The sequence below is a fragment of the Puma concolor genome, chromosome A3, assembly GCF_028749965.1.
Source record: "Puma concolor isolate L17-30 chromosome A3, mPumCon1.1.hap2, whole genome shotgun sequence".
Classification (NCBI taxonomy): Eukaryota; Metazoa; Chordata; class Mammalia; order Carnivora; family Felidae; genus Puma; species Puma concolor.
The window spans coordinates 54500567-54523223 of NC_141669.1; the positions used below are offsets into that span (position 1 = coordinate 54500567).

Below are 22657 nucleotides of genomic sequence, written 5' to 3' on the forward strand. Positions count from 1 at the left end.
TCTCATGGCTCCTTCTTTGCATAATGTGTGAAGTAGTTCATTTTCCCCCATTTAATTCATTTACTTTTTTTTATACAGAAGTAAATAAGGAGAATGTTTTTAAAAATATTCTAAAATGGGTTAGCTTTTTGTGTAATGCTTGAAACTATCTTTACTGAATTAAAAAAAAATGGTATTTGGCTAGTAGCTCCCAATGTACATAGGACATGACTTCTCACTAAAAGACCAAAACAAACAAACAAACATAATGCTGAAAACTGATAACCCAGTTCTAGAATATACACAGAATTTCCATTGACATAAGGCTGAATTGAGGAAAAACTGCCTTATGTTCAGCCTTTATTTTATGAAGCATAGTCTGTGGAAAAAAAAGGTGAGAAACTGCTTTGGTCCTTCTTCCACTGGCTTCTCCTGACTCCTGACTGTGCCATGCAAGAAATTTAGACAGTTATCTTTTTACCATAGAGGTAGCCAAAGTAGTAAATTACCCTTCTCTCTCATTTTTTGTAACAATTCAGAGACAATAGTTCACAGACATTATCAGGATAGGAAAGAGGGAAATAACAATGGTACCTTATATTTCTGGAATTCTGGTCTCCAAAAGTATGGATAGGAAGCTAGGGATGGAAACAGGAAGAACTCCAGCGTTTGTGAATGCTGGAATAAGGGTTGTATTTTTGTCCTTTGGTTCGTAGAACCAGACAGTGGGGTTAGAGAATTTGTTCCCTGAGCTAGTATAGATGAATTTAGGTCAGACTCTGGTGATTGCTTTGTAGACTAGACACGTTAACATGCCCTTTAGAAGCTACGGGAAATGGAGACTGGAGAAGATGCAGCTAATGACGAGTCTTGGGTATGGCCATGAAATAGGTGGCAGAGGTGGGGGGTGGTGAGTTAGATTATTGGAGGAGAAGAAATCATGGAACTGAGAAGCCAAGATACTGGGAAGATTTTCTGCAAAAGGGAGCAGCCATGGGGAACAAGGAGGAAAAGTGGGGGGAAGAATATTCTAGGCATACAGAGCAGTGTAAACAGAATCTGGCAGCTGTGAAATGTTTTTGGGAACTGCAAGAAGCTAAGTATGGTCGGAGTACTTACCTGGAAATGGCACAGAAGCAGGCAGTGGGTGGAGGAGAGTGCTGCCGAAACTTGGTTGCCTACCCAGCATATACCCCTGCTTCTTACTGAGAGAGACCCTCCCAATTATCATTAAATTGTGATGTGACCAGGGAAGGTAGGTCCCACCTCAGGGGATAAATTATAAGTAATCTAAACCAGCCATTTTAACTCCTTGTCTCTTTGCCAGTCATTAGTCTAGGTGTGGACATATGACACAGCTCTCACCAAGGAGCTGGAAGAGAGGGTCTAATGGCGTGTTTAAAAAAATTTTTTTAATGTTTATTTATTTATTTTAATTTTTTTTTAATTTTTTTTTTAACGTTTATTTTATTTTTTTGGGACAGAGAGAGACAGAGCATGAACAGGGGAGGGGCAGAGAGAGAGGGAGACACAGAATCAGAAACAGGCTCCAGGCTCTGAGCCATCAGCCCAGAGCCCGACGCGGGGCTCAAACTCACGGACCGCGAGATCGTGACCTGGCTGAGGTCGGACGCTTAACCGACTGCGCCACCCAGGCGCCCCAATGTTTATTTATTTTTTAGAGAGAGAGAGTCAGAGTGTGAGTGGGGGAGGGGAAGAGAGAGAGGGAGACACAGAATCTGAAGCAGGCTGCAGGCTCCCAGCTGTCAGCACAGAGCCTGATGTGGGGCTCGAACGCACAAACCGTGAGATCATGACCTGAGCTGAAGTCGGATGCTTCACCGACTGAGCCACCCAGGCGCCCCTAATGGCGTGTTTTTAAAAGATTTTCTTCCCCGATTAAAGAGATAGTTAATTTACGTAAAGAAGGCTGTTTCCCCATCAATTACTTCCTTTCCTGCTTGATATACTGTAGAATGAAGACTCGATATCTGAAGCTTTGACAGTCAACTTGGAATCATGAAAAGCCGGTCCACTGAGAATGGCAAAGAGGAGGGAAAAGAGGCCTGGATCCTTGAGGACATTATTGACCTTTGAGCTAGCCTGGGAACCACCCATTTTCAGAGTATCCTGTGAGATAAGAGGTTTCTTGTTATTAACAACTACTGTTGTTAGGTATTCTGTCACTTGAGGGTGACTGCCTTCTAACAAAGAACCTTGGTAAAACATGGAGGACTTCGTACATAATTTTACTGCTTTATTTTTTGGCAGATAGTGCCAAATACCAATCTTAAAACAAATTGGGGCACCTGGGTGGTTCAGTCGGCTAAGTGTCCAACTTCAGCTGAGGTCATGATACCGGGGTTCTTGGGTTTGAGCCCCGCATCGGAGCCTAGAGCCTGCTTCAGATTCTGTGTCTCCTTCTTTCTCTGCCCCTCCCCCACTTGTGCACACATGCACATACTCCCCCCTCTCAAAAATAAACATTAAAAAAGAAACTAAATTACTTTTAAATTGAGCCACATTTTTAATCAAAGATTAATGTAGAAGGTATGATTTAATCAGGTAAAAGCTTTTATTTTGGATGTTTAAGTTACACTTAATATTCTCCTAAATAGTCCCAAAGAAAGGAAGTAATAATCACCATTAGTTGTGTTTGGTGAACACAAAAATTAATCCCCCCAAATGTAGAAAATCTTGCAATAATTATTGAAAACACTTTACAAATATGGAACATTTCAATAGGTATTTGAAACTAAGATCATTGGCTAAGAGTCAGCCAAGCACTTGGAGAATTTTTCGCTAATGAAAATTAGGATGAGGCCCTATCCAGAATGACAAGGAACAAAATATTTAAAAATAGCAAACTTTCATTGGCATTCACTATGTGACAAACACTATTCTAAGCACCTTACATTTATGAAATCATTTAATCCTATGAGATCGGTAACTATTATTGTCCCCATGAGGCACAGGGAGAAGTACATTTTCCATTGCCATACAACTTCAGTGGAAAAAGCCAGGAACATGAACCCTGGCATTCTGGCTGCAGAGCCTATGTGCATTGCTGCTATACTATTTTGCCTTAAGGGGATTGGACCCACATACCCCTCCTGAGTATTCCTACCTGAGAGAGGAGAGAGCATTCCTTGTCTTCATAGCCGCTGCTTTTTAGTGGGCCAAGTCTTTTCCATCTTTTATTTGCTCCTGACCCTGAGCGGGCCAAAGTGGTGGTATGTGCGTGTGTGTCCTTTTTGTCTTGTTTTTTGTTTTTTGTTTTCCTTTTCCCAGCAATATGAAGCTAGCTGCTCTTCAGTCCAGTGGGAATTTACATCCCTTTGGGAAAAACCAGCTTTATACTTACATTTCCCCACATCAGAGTTATCTGTGGAACTCCACGGGGTGCTTGCAGGCTCTGCACAAGTGCCTTTGTGTCCCCTGAAAGAAACTAGAAAATATATATATATTTTTTTTTCTGTCACCTTACATTTTTAGTGCTCTTTCAGCTCTAGGCACCTCCCTGAATGGTCTGCTTCCATTCTAGCTCTGATCACTTCCTACAGAACAGAAATAGTACATAAGACTAGTTAATCTCATAGTTCCCCATTTGTGGACAATTTTTTGGCAGTAGAATGAGTTTCCTTCTAGCAGAGCTAGAAAGCTCTGCCCTAGGTTCCGCCTACCAGGAAAATTTGGAGGCACCCCAGAGAGGAATAGAGGGGAGTATACTAGTTCTAGTTGGAGTCCGCATCTTTTATTCCTAAACCTGAGGTTTCCTAGCAGAGCAGTCAATGCTGTGTTCATCTGCTATAGTGGGCATCTTTTGTGTTTGTCTTCCAGGTGTCCCTTCTTCATTTTCTTAGCAACACCTTCCCCTATCCTTTAAGGAAAAGGAGTCTATGCGGTTCCGATAGGACTGTCTGATCACAGCGTCCTACCCTCTGCCACAGGAGTGAGTGGGGTATAGGAGTCTGTACTGGACTGATTAGAATCCTTGCCTAGAATATGAAAAGGGAGGATGGAGGAATAGCCTCTCTCCCCTTGGACTGTAAGCTGTTAACATGTGATTCCAGAGTTGTTTGCGGGTCATTTTCCTGTACATAAGGTCAGGGAGAGAATCAAAGAGAGTTCTGACAACACTGTTTTTGTCTCTGGATATAGGTGTGCCTGAAGCTGTATCCCTGTCCTTTCCAATGACATTAGCCAATAAATCCCCTCTTCACCTACCTGGAGGGGATTTCTGTTATTTGTCATTGAGAGGTATCCTTTAGAAATTAAAAGTACATATATTCAGCCTTGAGGAAATCAGTAAGATCAACTTTAAGTCGATGTATTAGGGTTTTCCAGAGAAACAAAACAAATTGTATGTATGAATGTATGTATCTCTATCCATCTATCTATCTATCTATCTATCTATCTATCTATCTTTATTTCAAGGAATTGGCTCATGTAATTATGGAGGCTGGCAAGTCTGAAATTTTCAAGGTGGGTTGTCAGGCTGGAGACCAGGGAAGAGCCAGTGTTGTAGTTCAAGTTCAAAGGCTATCTGCTGGCTAATTCCTTCTTATTCAAGGGAGGTCAGTCTTTTGTTCTATTCAACTGATTGGATGAGGCGCACCTACATTATAAAGAGCAATCTGCTTTACTCAAAGTCTACTGATTTAAAGCTTTTTTTTTGTTTTTGTTTATTTTGAAAGAAAGTGTGAGAAAATGTGCCTGAGTGGGGGAGGGGCAGAGAGAGAGAGGGAGAGAGAGAATCCTAGCACACTCTGCACTGTTGGCGTGGAGCCTGATGAAGGGCTCGAACCCATAAACTGCAAGATCATGACCTGAGCTGAAATCAAGAATCAGACGCCCAACCGACTGAGCCACCCAGATGCCCCCAAGGTCCACTGATGTAAATATTAATCTCATCCAAAAGCACCCTCACATAAACATCCCGAATAGTGTTTGACCAAATATCTGGGCATTGTGGCTCAGCCAAGTTGATACATAAAATTAACCATTACAGTGGATAAAGTTTGCTTTCATTACCAACTTATTTCTGATTCCTTCTTCCATATCTTAGCCCCCTCTCTCCACACTATCATACTCAATTCCACATGCCCTTATGTTGTCCCTTTCTTGCCCAGTGTCATGAACCACACTGTGATCTGTCCACATCTGACCTCTTACTGATTTCAGAATCAACTTCATCCTCATCAAAACTCTCATTTCCTTAGTGACCTTTTCATACCTGATATCCAAATGAAAACTAATTCTATAGGTAGTGTCACTGTAAAGTGTTACTAGATGATAATGACATAATGTATATCTCCTGGGGAAAGGGGAGGTGCTCTGCATTAAATATAGAAGTACAGATAGTTTAAGCAAGGTGATAGGTAAGGAGCAGAGGTAATTCTGGATGAGGGAACTTTTTGGTGCCCTTAAGACCTCATTTTGTGACTATCTAGTTCTCTATAGTCATTCCCTAACTATTTAACATCTGGTTTCCTTTTTTTGTCTTTTTTTTGTAGTTTTATGGTTTTATATGACATGCACATAAGCTGTCTGTTCCTTTTCTTCTCTGCACAGCCTGGCATTGGGATTGGTGATCCTGATGGCCAGCTGGGCTGCTCTTTCCACAATGGCTTTGTGGTTCTTGGGGGAGACATTGTGAAATCCCTGCACAGTGAGATTTGTTGCACATCAGCAACACTTCAAGCTCCTTGACGTTGACCAGGAACTTCCGGAAGTCACTAGGCAGCATGTGCTTTGTCTTCTTGTTGCTCCCGTAACCAATGTTGGGCATCAAGATCTGGCCCTTGAGTCTTCTGCGCACTCTATTGTCAGTGCCTCTGGGTTTCCTCCAGTTGTGCTTAATTTTGATATATCAGTCTAACTGGCGCTGAATGAACTTCTTGGTCCTCTTTTTAACAATTTGGGCTTCACCAGAGGTCTGAGGATGGCCATGATGCTGAGTAGGAGACGGTTGCCACTTCCACAGGAAGTGCTAAGGAAAAGAAGAGCTGGTCTCCTTTATAATGCTTCCTTTCAAAAAGGAGCAAATGCAAAGATGGAGGAGAATCATAGGCCTTTTTTAGGGAACTTCGGTAGACCTGGACCATAAGACACTTGACTAGAGGGGTGGGAAATGATGCTGATCAAACTGGCAGGAATGAAGTCCTGAGTGACTATGTGTGTGTATGTAGGGGTCTGGACTTAATCTTGCAGGTGGAGGATACCCACAGAACTTGAAGCATGGAGAAACAGAATCAGATTTGTGTTTTTGAAAGGTCACTTTGGTGTGAAGGTATGTATGATGAATTGGGATGATGGTGGAACTAAAGGGGTTCACTTAAGAGGTCTTTCTGAGGCCTTGACTGCTGCTTTTTGTTCTTGTGTACATTTCTTCCATCTCATAGGTGTTAGTGATTTCACCTGTTTCTTTTTCCTTGGATACCACCATCTTCTCTGAACACTGGGGTACATTTCTCCACTAAAAATCAGGACATTTGTGTCCCTGTTCCCCACATTCTTGTCTTGCACAGGCCTTTCTTTTTATTTTATTTATTTATTTATTTATTTATTTATTTAAAAAATTCTTTTTAACGTTTATTTATTTTTGAGACAGAGAGAGAGCATGAACGGGGGAGGGGCAGGGAGAGAGGGAGACACAGAATTGGAAGCAGGCTCCAGGCTCTGAACCATCAGCCCAGAGCCTGACGGGGGGCTCGAACTCACGGATCGCGAGATTGTGACCTGAGCTGAAGTCGGACGCTTAACCGACTGCGCCACCCAGGCGCCCCCAGGCCTTTCTTTTTAAATTGAGATATAACAGACATATTAGTTTCAAGTATACAACAGAATGATTTGATATGTGTATATATTGCAAAACATCGCCACAGTAAGTATTCTTAACACCCATCACCAAACATAGTTATAATTTTTTTCCTATGAGGCAAGCTTTTTAAAAATTTTTTAAATGTTTATTTTTGAAAGCAATCAAGAGAGAGAGAGAAAGAGAGAGACAAAGCGTGAGCAGGGGAGGGGCAGAGAGAGAGGGAAACACAGAATGTGAAGCAGCTCCAGGCTCTGAGCTGTCAGCACAGAGCCCAACGCTGGGCTTGAACTACAAACCTTGAGGTCATGACCTGAGATGAAGTTGGACGCTTAACTGACTGAGCCACCCAGGTGTCCCCCTGTGATGTAGACTTTTAAGATCTACTGTCTTAGCAACTCTCAAATATACAATACAGTATTATTCAGTATAGTTGTCATCCTGTACATTACATCCCCAGGACTTATAACTGGAAGTTTGTGTCTAGGACTTTTAAATTTTAATAATTTTATTGCTGTTCATTATTGGAATTCAGATAAGGGAAACAAAATTCACAAACATGGGGGCATTTAAAAATCTTATAAAGTATTTTATTATTTAAAAATAATTTTTTTAATGCTTATTTTTGAGAGACCGAGAAAGAGATTGAGCATGGGAGGAACAGAGAGAGGAGACACATTCTGAAGCAGGCTCCAGGCTCTGAGCTGTCAGCACAGAGCCTGACATGGGGCTTGAACCCACAAACTGTGAGATCATGACCTGAGCCAAAGTCAGATGCTTAACTGCCTGAGACACCCAGACACCCCTTATAAGGCTATTTTAATTGTGGTTCTCCATTTCTTTAGAAATGCAGCTGGAAGCCATGATGGCCTTCTGCTCATCAGGCTGTAGCGCATGGAGGAGACCAAGAGCCATCAGGTTTAACAGGACAAATCTGTGAACTGGGAAACGGACTTACATAAAGAGATGATGCATGACACCCTCCTTACCATTCCTGTTTTGTTTTTTTTTAAAGTACAGTTTAGAATTTTTGATGAGGAGAGAGAATCAATATCTTCAGATGTTTGAATTAGACCCAGATGTTCCCTTTCCTTCACAGATCATTTATTTTCTTCTCCAGCCCCTAGTCCCAAAGGTCCAGCTAAGGCAAAGCTCTATAGAGATGGGGGTCAGACAAACAGAGTTCTTTCACATTAGTGTCTTGAATGGAGGGAGCATAGTTATAAAGGGCTCTTTGTTGCATTGGGTTAGGAAAATATTGGCTTTCAAAGTTTCTCTCAACCTCCTTCTTGCCATACAGCCTGATGGGCAGAAGGCCATCAAGGCTTCCAGTTGCCTTTTATAAAGAAATGGAGAACCAACAGTATTATTAACTATAGTCACCAAGGAGTCAAAGTATGATTCCAGTGTCTGAACAACACCTTTCTGCACTGCTACCAAACCTGCTGATGCCACAAAGAAAGTGCTGGCAGTACCACCACAGTTCTCATGTTCAAACTAGGATACTATTGAACCTCTTGCTTTTCTCTTGTTTGTTACCTTGACTCCTTGGTAATATCACTGTGGTCTTACTAGAAACTCTTGGATGAAGGTTCTGAGGCTAAGATGTACATTTGCAGTGTTTTACCTCTTGAAGTAAGAAATGTGTTGTCTGTTAACAAACAGCTGTTTTTTTAAACTTTGGGGTCATTTAAGGACCTGTTTAAGGGCCTGAAATGTTAAAGGGCTCTTAGGTGATAAATACTTTGATTAGTGAAATGTTACATTTTTCAGCCTCTCCTTGAGGCAACTAATAAAAAGGCATTTTTTTCCCTCTAAGAAAATCTGAAAAGTCCTTTGTTCACTTGATCATATAACCAACCATAGGAAGTCAATTCTGCTAAGAAATATGGCTTTTTTTTCACTCATTGAAAAACATGTTTTTAAAGATTTTTTTAATTCTTTTTTTAAATTTATTTTTTTAAATTAAAGTTAGTTAGCATATAGTGCAACAATGATTTCAGGAGTAGATTCCTTAATGCCTTTTACTCATTTAGCCCCTCCCCCTCCCCCAACCCCTCCAGTAACCCTGTTTGTTCTTGATATTTAAGAGTCTCTTATGTTTTGTCCCGCTCCCTGTTTTTATATTATTTATGTTTCCCTTCCCTTATGTTCATCTGTTTTGTATCTTAAAGTCCTCATATGAGTGAAGTCATATGATATTTGTCTTTCTATGACTAATTTCACTTAACATAATACCCTCTAGTTCCATCCACGTAGTTGCAAATGGCAGGATTTCATCCTTTTTGATTGCCGAGTAATACTCCATTGTAGATATATACCACATCTTCTTTTTTTTTTTTTTATTTATATATGAAATTTATTGTCAAATTGGTTTCCATACAACACCCAGTGCTCATCCCAAAAGGTGCCCTCCTCAATACCCATCACCCACCCTCTCCTCCCTCCCACCCCCCATCAACCCTCAGTTTGCTCTCAGTTCTCAACAGTCTCTTATGCTTTGGTTCTCTCCCACTCTAACCTCTTTTTTTTCCTTCCCCTCCCCCATGGGTTCCTGTCAAGTTTCTCAGGATCCACATAAGAGTGAAACCATATGGTATCTGTCTTTCTCTGTATGGCTTATTTCACTTAGCATCACACTCTCCAGTTCCATCCACGTTGCTACAAAAGGCCATATTTCATTTTTTCTCATTGCCACGTAGTATTCCATAGTGTATATAAACCACAATTTCTTTATCCATTCATCAGTTGATGGACATTTAGGCTCTTTCCATAATTTGGCTATTGTTGAGAGTGCTGCTATGAACATTGGGGTACAAGTGCCCCTATGCATCAGTACTCCTGTGTCCCTTGGATAAATTCCTAACAGTGCTATTGCTGGGTCATAGGGTAGGTCTATTTTTAATTTTCTGAGGAACCTCCACACTGCTTTCCAGAGCAGCTGCACCAATTTGCATTCCCACCAACAGTGCAAGAGGGTTCCCGTTTCTCCACATCCTCTCCAGCATCTATAGTCTCCTGATTTGTTCATTTTGGCCACTCTGACTGGCGTGAGGTGATACCTGAGTGTGGTTTTGATTTGTATTTCCCTGATAAGGAGCGACGCTGAACATCTTTTCATGTGCCTGTTGGCCATCCGGATGTCTTCTTTAGAGAAGTGTCTATTCATGTTTTCTGCCCATTTCTTCACTGGGTTATTTGCTTTTCGGGTGTGGAGTTTGGTGAGCTCTTTATAGATTTTGGATACTAGCCCTTTGTCCGATATGTCATTTGCAAATATCTTTTCCCATTCCGTTGGTTGCCTTTTAGTTTTGTTGGTTGTTTCCTTTGCTGTGCAGAAGCTTTTTATCTTCATAAGGTCCCAGTAATTCACTTTTGCTTTTAATTCCCTTGCCTTTGGGGATGTGTCGAGTAAGAGATTGCTACGGCTGAGGTCAGAGAGGTCTTTTCCTGCTTTCTCCTCTAAGGTTTTGATGGTTTCCTGTCTCACATTCAGGTCCTTTATCCATTTTGAGTTTATTTTTGTGAATGGTGTGAGAAAGTGGTCTAGTTTCAACCTTCTGCATGTTGCTGTCCAGTTCTCCCAGCACCATTTGTTAAAGAGACTGTCTTTTTTCCATTGGATGTTCTTTCCTGCTTTGTCAAAGATTAGTTGGCCATACGTTTGTGGGTCTAGTTCTGGGGTTTCTATTCTATTCCATTGGTCTATGTGTCTGTTTTTGTGCCAATACCATGCTGTCTTGATGATGACAGCTTTGTAGTAGAGGCTAAAGTCTGGGATTGTGATGTCTCCTGCTTTGGTCTTCTTCTTCAAAATTACTTTGGCTATTCGGGGCCTTTTGTATACCACATCTTCTTTATCCATTCATCCATCGATGGACATCTGGGCTCTTTCCATACTTTGGAAGCACTATTGTTGATAGTGCTGCTGTAAACATGGGGGTGCATGTGCCCCTTCAAAACATCACACCTGCATCCCTTGGATAAATACCTAGTAGTGCAATTGCTGGGTCGTAGGGTAGTTCTATTTTTAATTTTTGAGGAAACTCCATACTGTTTTCCAGAGTGGCTGCACCAGTTTGCATTCCACCAGCAGTGCAAAAGAGATCTTCTTTCTCCACATCCTTACCAACATCTGTTGTTGCCTGAGTTGTTAATGTTAGTCATTCTGACAGGTGTGAGGTGGTATCTCATTGTGGTTTTGATTTGTATTTCCCTGATGGTGAGTGATGTTGAGCATTTTTTTCATGTGTCTATTAGCCATCTGGTTGTCTTCTTTGGAGAAGTGTCTATTCATGTCTTTTGCCCATTTTTTCACTGGATTATTTGTTTTTTGGGTATTGAGTTTGATAAGCTCTTTATAGATTTTGGGTACTAACCCTCTATCCGATATGTCATTTGCAAATATCTTCTCCCATTCTGTCAGCTGCCTTTTAGTTTTTCTGTTTCCTTTGCTGTGCGGAAGCTTTTTATTTTGATGAGGTCCCAACAGTTCATTTTTGGTTTTGTTTCCCTTGCCTCTGGAGATGTGTTGAGTAAGAAGTTGCTATAGCCAAGGTCAAAGAGGTTTTTGCCTGCTTTCTCCTTGAGGATTTTGATGGCTTCTTGTCTTACATTTAGGTCTTTCATCCATTTTGAGTTTATTTTTGTGTAAGGTGTAGAAAGTGATCCAGATTCATTTTTCTGCGTGTCACTGTCCAGTCTTCCCAGCACTACTTGCTGAAGAGACTGTCTTTATTCCCTTGTATATTCTTTCCTGCTTTGTTAAAGATTAGTTGGCCATAAGTTTGTGTGTCCATTTCTGGGTTCTCTAATCTGTTCCATTGATCTGAGTGTCTGTTTTTGTGCCATACCATACTGTCTTGATGATTACAGCTTTGTAATACAGCTTGAAGTCCGAAAGATTTTATTTTTTTTAAGTAATCTCTTCTCCCAACATGGGACTCAAACCCACAGCCCCAACGTCAAGAGTCTCATGCTCCACAGACTGAGCCTGCCAGGAGCCCCCAAAACATTTTTGATCTATTATTTTGTGCTAGGGTTTATACTAGGTGTTGGATATGCAAAAGCTTGGTCTAGCCTCAAGAAAATTAGCCCAGTAGGGAAATACACAAGAAAGAAAATGTCAGTAGTATATTGATTTTAAGGGAGCAGGTCAGAGAATGAGAGAGGTTAATACACGTCCTTAAATCTGTCTGAGGAGACAAGATAGATTTTCCCCAAGAAGTAGTAGCATTTAAGTAGAGATGGGGTGGGGATTCCACAAAGAGAAACCGATGTGTACAAAATATTTGAGAATGCTGGCCCAGTTGGGAAACTGAGTAGCATTGTTGGAATGTAAAGTGCTGGGAGGTGGGGTAGAAAGACAGCAAATGTGAGGCAAGGCCAGCTATCTGGGGTCACAAGTCCATGCCATGTTCTGTATGCCAGTCAAGTTTTTATTTGATTCCAATCTAGAGCCATTAATAGTTATGATAACCATCTACATTTGACTAAAGATACCATTTAAATCTTCCTAGAGCAAATGCTTGAGTAATAAATTCTCAAAAACATCATCTCTCTCTGATTAAGTCTGTCTTGGCAGGACCGGTGCATTAATTCACAGAATTAATCGTCAGTGAGTCAAATGTAAGGCTGTCAAATCTAAGCAATTACTAGTCTTCTCAGGTGGGCCATCAGAAGTCTGGGCCAGCAGAGTTTCGTAAGTCCAGGAGCAGTGTTGTATCGTTTTGCCTTACATTTCCCCACCCTACCCCCTCTGCAAAAAAACTGGGGGTTAGGGAGGCAATGGATGGGGGTGAGGATAGGGTGAGGAGGGCGTTTAGAGGCCAAGCATATTACATAGAGCTTAAGTAGGTAACTGAATTGCCTGTCACCCGAAAGACTGGCCGAACCTGAATGGCGCTTTGCATCAAGAATTTTGATACCTTTCCTCCCTACTTCGCTCAATTTTCTTTGCAATTTTTCTGCAGCCTTATGTTCCTTTTCCATCCTGACTTGTTTATTTGTCCCTCAGGATCCCTTTTTTCAGGCCTCCCGCTTTCTTCCTCCTTTTTCCGCCGCTTCGTGGGGTGCCGGAGCCTGGGGCCTTGGGCTGCATTGGGCGCGCGCTCCAAGGCTATTTGCTTTGCTAACAATTCCATCCTGTTTCCTTAACGCCCGTCTTTCCCTGCCAGCCACCGAGTTTCTGCCTCCCCCACAGCGTGGTTCCTCCAGCTGCTCGCCTGGGGGCCAGGCGGCTCTAGGAACTCCAAGCGGATGCGGCCGCTGGCTGGTGCCACGTCTTCGCCGCCAGCAGGCCAGCGCCTGCGTGGGCTCGGGGGCGGGGCGGGGCGGTGCGGGGAGGCGGGAGCTGCGCGTGAGCGGCGCGGACGCGGCCCAATGGGATTCGCGGGAGGCGGCGGCGGCGGCGCGGTGCGCGCCGAGGGGCGGGGCCCGTCGGCAGTTGCTGGCGAGCCCGGGAGGCCGAGAAGGCAGTCGTTGCCTCGGCCGTCGCATCCCCGAGGCAGTCGTGTTCGCGTGCCCCCGACCCCCAAGCTCGCCGGTCGCCCCCGAGGCTCCTGTGTACGCTCCTGACCTCGCCAGCCGCTCGCCGCTCGCCTGCGGACCGTGCCTTCTGCATCATGTGCGGTAAGGGGGCTGCGGGCGGGGGGCGTGTTGCGGGGCGGTGCTGGGGTGCGGTGCGGGCGCAGCCGAGGCCGGAGGCGCTGGCGGGAGCCGGAGTGGGGAGGGTGTGAAGTCTGGGTGCTGGGTGCGGAGGCCGGCCTGTGCGAGCGGGGGTGGGGGTGGTGGACCTAGTAGGGCACCTGAGAGGAGGGCGGGCCCTAGAGGGGATCTGGGGGGCCAAAGGGGCCGGTTTTGCGCGGAGAAGCGAAACAGAAGGTAGATAAATGTCTTGGAAAAGGAGAGAGGACAGAGGGAACTGAAGTGTGGAGGGGTTTGCCTTCAAAAGAGTCCATCAGGTGAGTGAGGCAACCTGTGGAACATCAGGTGAGATCTGTCGAACTTATCTTGCATTCTTCTAGGATTTATCTTTTAAATACATTTATTTTTAGTTGCTTTCTTTCGGGCAGGCCCAGTAGAAGACAGAACTATATATAGCTAGAGCTACGACAATGGCATTATAATACACAGTCTTACTTCCTGCTACCCCCTGTCTCAACAGAAACCATTGCTAATCAATAAGTTGGTGAATGGGCTTAGACCTGATCCTCTAGTGGAAGAGACCTGAAAGTGACCATAACATGCTTTATCACGTGCATTTGCACCCATTTAAAACACTTACCTATAAACAGTGTTGGTGCACATTTAATAAATGTTTCATCAAGAGCAGTTAAAACATAGGTCCTTTTATGCTATGTTTTGAGACTTAGTAGTTTTAATGTTACCTAAAACTGGTAGTAAAGGGAACTGTCACAGTTATATCTGAAATGATTGATAAGCACTAAAATAGGTATTAACTTGGCCATTGTCAGTAAAAATAATTGTATTCTTACCTCTTTCATTGAAATTTACAACTAACCTTATCCCTGGAAGAAGGAGTGCTTTTTTAAGAAGGGAAGTAGGATTGTAATAGAATTGAAGCTATCTGGGAAACTTATTCTTTATAGCCTTTTGGAAGAATACCCTAGAGGAGGTAGCTTGTACTCATTAGTTTATATTTTTCCTGTATTTAACTTTATACTAATTTCAGCTTCTGAAAATAAGGAGCAGGTTTAGAGTAGATTTAAAAAAACCCTCAAAAACAGAAACATCTATAAATAGCTTCTGAAATTATTGGATTGGAGCGGACTTTACAATCATGTATACTTTTGTTAGGTCTGATTAGTAGAGTGGCTTTGAAAAACACATTAGTTTGTAGTTGTGAAGTAGTGAATTTGCAAAACTGGTTAATCCCCAAGATGACTTTTCCTGAATGATGAGGTGTGAGCCTAGTTAAGTACCAGGCTTTCTGCTTGCAGGTCATCTTGTTCCAGGAAAAAAGGGAGTCCGAGTACCATAAAAGAAAAAGTCAGATTTGCTTTAGAAAGGTTCAGATAAGGGTGAGGCTGTGGGGGTGGAGACTAGATAAGTAAGAGTTTTCACACAGCCAACATCCCCATTCCATAGAGTTTTACTGCTGAGGAAACCGATGGGTTGTAAAGAAGTAGTATTTGGGGGGATGGGTGGGAGGGGAAAGTGGGTGATTGGCATTGAGGAGGGCACCTGTTGGGATGCCCCAATTGGTTTATTGTATGGAAACCAATTTGACAAATTTCATATTAAAACAAACAAAAAAAGTATTATTTGAAGCATTTCTAAGGTCCTGCTTGTAACCCAGAACAGAGTTTTGCATGATTCTAGGAACGAGGTTCAAAATGTATTTCCTTTTTAATGTAAATTCTAAACTGAACTGTTAAGACATGGTCTTTATTTTCTTCCCGCATCTCAATCATCGAAATAAAATTTCTAGACAGAGGAAGTGAGTGGGAATGAAATTAGATGGGAAAATTTAGAAGTTTCTTTTTTCCATTTTATTTTAATTCCAGTACAGTTAATATACAGTATTATATTAGTTCCAGCTGTACGATATAGTGATTCAACAATTGCATACATCACCCAGTGCTCATCACAGATGGGTACCCTCCTTAATCTCCAGTACCTATTTTACCCATCCCCGACTCATAGTTTCACCTTCTGATTACCTGCTGCCTAGTTTTCCCAAAAGATTATTTTTCAACACTGTAAAATGTTGAAGCAGAAGAATGAAGATTTTGTGATAACGCTTTTTCCAATCAGATGTACTGATAAGACTGTCATAATGTTTACCAGCTTGTGTTGGGATGTTAATAGTGTTGCTCAGGAAAAAAAAGATTCTATGGTCAAGTAAATTAGGTAAGCAATAGATTAAACAGTGTTGAACTGGCTGTTTTTATTGGAGAGTTTCTTGGAACCTTTAGTGGGCTAATAAGTGTTGTGAATCTCCTAGAGAATAGTGTGCCTATTTTCCAAATTTATTTTATCTTCTTATTCTTGGTTCTTGGAATACATTTTGTCCTTTTTTATTTGTACTACCTTTTGTTTTGGTGAGAGATGGAAAGTCACTTAAGCTACCCCTAACTTTTAGCAGATTTGCTGTTGTTTTTTATAAATGTAGGGTAATACTGTTCTGTTTTTTTTTTCTTTTTTAAAAAAAGTTTTTAATACATTTTTTAAAATGTTTATTTATTTTGAGAACAAGAGTGAAGGGGAGGGGCAGAGAGAGACTCCCAAGCAGGCTCCATGCTGTCAGTGCAGAGCCCAGCGTGGGCTCAATCTTAGCTTTCATGAGATCATGACCCGAGCTGAAATCAAGAGTCTGATGCTTAACCGACTGAACCACCCAGGCGCCTGATTTTTTTATTAATAAAAACTGCATTTCTTTCTTTCTTTTTTTTAATGTAATGTTTATTTTTTGAGGGAGAGAGAGATAGAATGTGAGCAGAGGAGGGGCAGAGAGAGGGAGAGACACAGAATCCGAAGCAGGCTCCAGGCTCTGAGCTGTCAGCACAGAGCCCGATGTGGGTCTTGAACGCACAAACCATGAGATCATGACCTGAGCTGAAGATGGAATCTCAACCAATTGAGCCACCCAGGCGCCCCTCAAAACTGCATTTCTTAATTTAGTTTTCTGACTCTCTTTGTTCCTTTAGCGCTTTCAAAACAGTATTCTCCTCAGTAAGGAAAGCATGCTTGATCCAGTCACTGACACAGCACACATGGAATCACCACAGTCCCGCTGACATGTTTTTTTCATTTTAGACAATCTCTAAGAACTATAGGTCTCACAGCACAGACTCCTCAAAGTTGGCCTTGGCACACACCACATGTGGATTTTGGGGCTTTTCCAACCTCCTTGGTATAAAGGTAAACAGTTATATTACCAGGGGTTTGGGATAGCAGGAATACCCCTCTGATCCAGTGGTGTATATAAATGGAATTTTGTAAATGAGGCCCTATTTAGACGCAGTAAGGGAGCTTATAATTTAAATCCTTGGGACGCCTGGCTGTCTCAGTTGGTAGAGCATATAACTTTTGATCTCAGGGTTATGAGTTCGAGGCCCACATTGGGTATAGAGGTTACCTAAAAAATACCTTAGAAAGAAATGAAAGTATCCTGAAATGCCTCCTTAAAAAGATTTTTGTAATTGGGGTGCCTGCGTGGCTCAGTTGGTTAAACGTCCGACTCTTTGTATTGGCTCAGCTCATGATCTCACAGTTCATGAGATTGGGCTCTGCACTGACAGCGAGGAGCCTGCTTGGGATTCTTTTTCCCCTCTATGTGCGTGCATGCGCGTGCTCCCCCCCCCCCCCCCCCCGCCGTAAACATTAAAAAAAAGATTTTTGCATTTATACTAAAAGCTTTGGAAGTAATTGAGGGATGCTGAGACTGGCCGCTACGGTAAATCATAGAACCAGTACTATTAATATATTCTTAGAAATTATACTGGATATAAAGTAGTTGTGAAAGAAAATGATTAATTGCTTAGTACCTATTTCCTCAGTTGTGTTCTCTGGAAGGGAGAAGTTAATAGGTGCTGGTTATGAGCAATAGAAGGTGGGAGAGTTTTATAACACAACTGTGGGAAATTCGGCTTTTGGAGAGTCACAATTAGCAAGATTAAAGTTTCTAGAAAGTTCTAGAAATAAACCTGTTAACTTGAACGCAGTATTTCTTAAACCTTTAATTATGGAACATTTCTTTCACTTTGTCCCTATTTAGCATCCTGCAAAATGGTGTTCTCTTTCTGTGGTTTGGGAATTTTTGACTGTACGTTTCAAGTACCTAGAAAGCATTAGAAGATATTTATTTATTTATTTATTTATTTTTTAATTTTTTTTTTCAACATTTATTTTTATTTTTGGGACAGAGAGAGACAGAGCATGAGCGGGGGAGGGGCAGAGAGAGAGGGAGACACAGAATCGGAAACATGCTCTAGGCTCTGAGCCATCAGCCCAGAGCCCGACGCGGGGCTCGAACTCACGGACTGCGAGATTGTGACCTGGCTGAAGTCGGACACTTAACCGACTGCGCCACCCAGGCGCCCCACATTAGAAGATATTTAAAGTGATGGCTTTATACTTGGTGCTTTTCCCTTCAGAGAGATGACTAAAATAAGGGAATTGCCTTCAAGGAATTGCTGTTGGATTGGAAGAAACAGTGAATACACCAGTGCAATACAAGGAATGCAACAGGTGTGGATGATACCAGGCATTTTTTGTTCATCATTCATTACCATGTTATAGACTACGAGTGGAATGAATAGAAATTCAGAGACTAGTTAGGCCAAGAATGTTTCAGGTAATGGGGCAGTACTCTTTTTTTTTTTTTTTTTTTAAGTAATCTCTGTACCCAACGTGGGGCTCCAATTTACAATCCTCAAATCAAGAGTCACATGCCCTATCGACTGAGGCAGCCAGGCACCACAGGAGCAGTACTCTTATGTTGAGGAATAGTGCCAGCTGGTAGACTGTGAGAGATCTCATTGATGGCATTTACCCAACAGTGAATGGAGTCAGAAATAGGTTGAGAACTGTTGCCATGGGGTTTGAAAGAAGAAATAAAAATTCTAGGAAAAAGGGCCAAAAACCATATTTAGAGGCTGAAGAGTTCCAAAGTAGTGTATTGACTTGGACAGAGTCTGCAAAACAAGAAGAATGTCATTCATGTTTGATATTACAGAGAGAAATTGTATTTGGCTCTAAAGAAATTATTAGAAAACTTGCATGTATGAAGGCAGAGGGATCTGAGTTTGTATTGAGGAGGAGGGAGTATTGTGGAACTGAGGTCCCCTGATAGAGTTGAAGAGTTGATTTCTAGAGCGGTGGTTCTTGACCTGTAAACTGTGAAGTTATTACAGGGTGTTCACTGCTTAATTCATACTTTAAGCCTTTTCTATAAAATTGTACAAAAGATGTTCTACATCATTGGATAATACAAATTCAACTCACTATTATGTAGGGTCCTCAAAATATTTTGATGTTAATAAAAAGTTCTGTATGTAGAAAGCTGAGGAATCGCTTATCAAGAGTTATAACAGGTAGGAGAAACTGGCTTTCAGGGAGTAGTATGTGAAATGTTTCTCTATTTTGAGCTCATATAGAGGAATAAGGCACCTTGGAGTGGGTTTGCCATGAGGGGGGGACCTGTGCCTGGGAAAGTGAAGATGTTGCAGCCGTGTCTGATGAGCTCTTGCTGGTCCTTGAAAACCCAGGGGAGGGTGTGGATCTCTCTCTCACCAGACTGTATCCATATCCCTAGTAAGTCAATAAGGTGAACAGCCTCTGGCGTGTCGGAACAAGGTAGGAAGGATAAGAGAGCATATACTGTTAAAATGAAGATGGAAGCTTCAGTTCTGTAGGTGAGGATCTACTAAAAATTGAGGAAGAAAGCGGGAAGAGAAATGGGGATATAAGAATAGTCTAGATTCTAAGCTTTAGGATAATATCTGGAGAAGTTTGAAAGTTGGACCAGCAGTGAATTAACAGGGTTGGCCAGCAGTTGGGAGGGCCCCTACAGAAGTGGGCCTGAAATGGATGGACCTGAAGCGGATGAACTCTGCTGTAGGCCTGCTCGGCAATTCCGGAGTTAGAACACAGTGGGCCCAGAGGGGCTGGTTGTCAGGATGATGAAAAATTGTGGTCTGATGGGATTGGTTAGACAGAAGCGGGAGGGATGGAATGTTGGACGGTTTGCGGGCAGGAAGTGCGTGCTTTTTTTCCAGAAAGATGATGCCATAGGTAGGCTGTGAGGGAGTGTGTAATTAGAGATGTCAGGGTTTAAACAGTGCTTTGAGTTCCAGAGTGTTAAATGTGTTAAGAGAGAAGTGTTACACAGAGCTCCTTCCAGCGGCAGCGTGTATTTACAACAAAGTTGGGGACACTTGAACCGGCATTTTTGTAAATAGGGAAAAGATTTTAAACACTTAAAAAGCACTACTAATTGAAATTCCTCATTTTGTCACTCTATATGTTATAATTTTTTCTTGGTGTTTTCAGGATTGTAGAAAATGTTATCTCAAATATTTCCTCTTTTAAAGGACTCTTACCTGTAGAGTGTGCCTCTGTGATTATAGTGCTGAATATGTTTTATGACAAGCATCAAGTTGATGTGTATGTTTAATTGTAACTATGAAGAATCAGAAAAACCTCAACCAGGAGGGAAATGATTAGATGAAATAAATCTATTAGGGAGTAGTGTGCAGCCATTAAATAGAATAGGGTAGATGCGTATATACTGACATAAAAAGATAGCCAACATCCTAAGTAAAAGAAACAGTATATATAGAGTCGTCACATTTATGTGTTAAAGAAGTGCCCTTTAAAGCTATGTACATCTAGTTTTATATATGTATAGCTAAAGGACTGTACATATACAGAGGTTCATAGCTGAAGGATTCAGACAGTTTGTATGGGATTAACAGTGGATAGCTCCCTTGTATGGATATACACAATTTATCCTGTAGCATTTGTGTACTTTGAATCTTTAATGATGATTATGAATGGATTATAACTTTCAAAAGGAAAGTTAAGTGGCATTGCAGATGGATTTTGATACAGAAAGTATAAAATTTAGAGAATGAATTTGAACACTTATCACTGGTAAATTATACTGTCTGAAGTCTCAAAATACTGAAGGTGTCAAGGGAAAAAACATGTAAAAGTATTCTCATTTATAAGGACATAAATTCAGCCAGGCATAGGAACTTTAATAATTTAATTAGTCAACTAAGTTACATTCAGTTTTCATTTCAGTACCGTTTAACAGCCTTTCAACCAAGTGTGTCTGTGACCCAGGTTGCATCTGAATATTTTGTTAAGCAGGGTGCTCATTAGTACTTTTATGTCATTGACTTTAAGTTGCAATTTTCGAAGAATGATCCCTGTAGGTGCAAGCATCCACTTCATTTAGGGGGATATTTATTTCAAGAATATTCCATTAATAAATAAGAAAACTTATACTTGGGAAGCACATGGTGATAATAGGAGAGGAAAATCTGTGCTCCATAAAACTAGTGTGTGTGGTATTGAAGCAGTTACCAAAGAGCAGTGGAGAGTTGATTTTTAGGCTTTTAGTAGTTAATCTAAAGTAGAACTGTTTGTGGGAGGTTTGAGAAGACAAGTCAAAGACCTGAAATGGGGCTCATTCTAGTGATTTCTATGCGAATAAGCACCATTTTGAGTTATGAATGCCTCCCTTGCGAACATGTCCTGTATGCCTGATTGACTGGTTATTTGCCATTATATTTTCCCAGCTGCCCCATGAGTACACATAACCCACCAATGCCAGCAGGTGCACTTGTCTCGGGCCAGGAGTCCTGGTGAGGGGCTGGTCTGTAAAATTGACAGGTTCAGTCTCTTTTGTCTCTCATTTCTCTAAGCACGGATGACTTAGATTAATCCCCTCCCCTCTGTGTTTTCTTTTTCCAGCTCTGTTACTTTGATCTTAGAAAACTTTTCTACATACGTTGTCCTTTTCTTCCTTTCAATTCCTGCCTGGTTATGTATGGAGAAATGTTGCTCTGACTTCTTCCTCTATGCCTCATCTTCTTTTCTTTGTTCCAAAAGTGAGCCCCAAAATGACAGTGATAATTACCGATAATAGTAGTGCTTCCTCTCAAGGAAAAAGCAGGTTTTGAATTGGAACACGATATGTAGTATTTTATTGAGTTTAAGATGCCACTGATTGGGAAGTGCTCCATTATTATATAGATCACGAAGAAAGAGAATATGAATGTCTTAAAATCAGTGCTGTCAATATCTAAAGCCCTGAAAAGTATTCTGAAGATGCTTTCAGAATATGATAGGCTAGATGATCTGATTGTCTTTACTAGTGACATTCTTAACATCACTAATAAGGGACCTACGGACAGTACAAAATACGTACATTGTGAGTAATTCTTGCCCTCAAATTTTAATCTAACTCAATCAAGTCTTTAGATCTGTCTCCCAATCTACAGGAACTACAAGGAATAGAGGAATTGGTTAGATTCTTTCTAGCTTAAGCAATTAGACACAGCCAGAAGGTGAGACATTCAACAAGAAAATTGGCCTCAGCTTGCCAGTAAGTTGGTGTCTGGGGGGAAGACAGGGCAGTAGGGGAGACCATTCTGGATTCAGAGAGACTTTTGAGACAGAACAATCAAATATGAGATGTGGTTGGCATTCCTCATGCTGCTGTTTTTAAAATGTGGACTTCTGGTGCGCCTGGGTGGCTCAGTCGGTTGAGTGTCGGACTTTGACTCGGGACGTGATCTCACGGGTTCATGCGTTTGAGCCCCGCGTCAGGCTCTGTGCTGACAGCTCAGAGCCTGGAGCCTGCTTCAGATTCTATGTCTCCCTCTCTCTCTGCCCCTCCCCCACTCATGCTCTGTTTCTCAGAAAAGAATAAATGGGGGCCCCTGGGTGGCCAGTTGGATAAGTGGTTGACTTTTGGTTTTGACTCAGGTCATGGTTTGTGAGTTCAGGCCCCGAGTTGGGCTCTGCGCTCACGGTGCAAAACCTGCTTCAGATCCTCTGTCTCCCTCTTTCTGGCCCTGTCCTGCTCATGTGCTTGCTCTCTCTCTCTCTCTCTGTCTCTCTCAAATAAACATTAAATTTTTTTTAAAAAAGTGAATAAGCATATAAAAATTAAAAAACAAATTTTAATGTGTATTTATTTTTAAGAGTGAGAGAGACAGTGTGAGCAGGGGAAGGGCAAGAGAGAGAGGGAGACACAGAATCCGAAGCAGGCTCCAAGCTCTGAGCTGTCAGCACAGAGCCCGACGCAGGGCTCAAACTCATGAGATGATGACCTGAGCCGGAGTCGGATGCCTAACTGACTGAGCCACCCAGATGCCC

General features: G+C 41.8%; 1 protein-coding gene and 1 pseudogene across 2 annotated transcripts in view; one reads left to right on the forward strand and one right to left on the reverse strand.

The window, feature by feature from the left end:
• Window positions 1-5505: 5505 nt before the first annotated feature.
• On the reverse strand, window positions 5506-5931 carry LOC112869666 (large ribosomal subunit protein eL32 pseudogene; annotated as a pseudogene).
• Window positions 5932-13227: 7296 nt separating this feature from the next.
• Window positions 13228-22657, forward strand: part of GFPT1 (glutamine--fructose-6-phosphate transaminase 1) — a 57104-nt gene continuing 47674 nt past the window's right edge. For both annotated transcript variants that reach the window (XM_086700954.1, XM_086700955.1), the window contains exon 1: window positions 13228-13429. In XM_086700954.1, coding sequence (XP_086557080.1) covers window positions 13423-13429 — 7 coding nt within the window. In that variant the 5' untranslated portion in view covers window positions 13228-13422. The remainder of the gene's footprint in view (window positions 13430-22657) is intronic.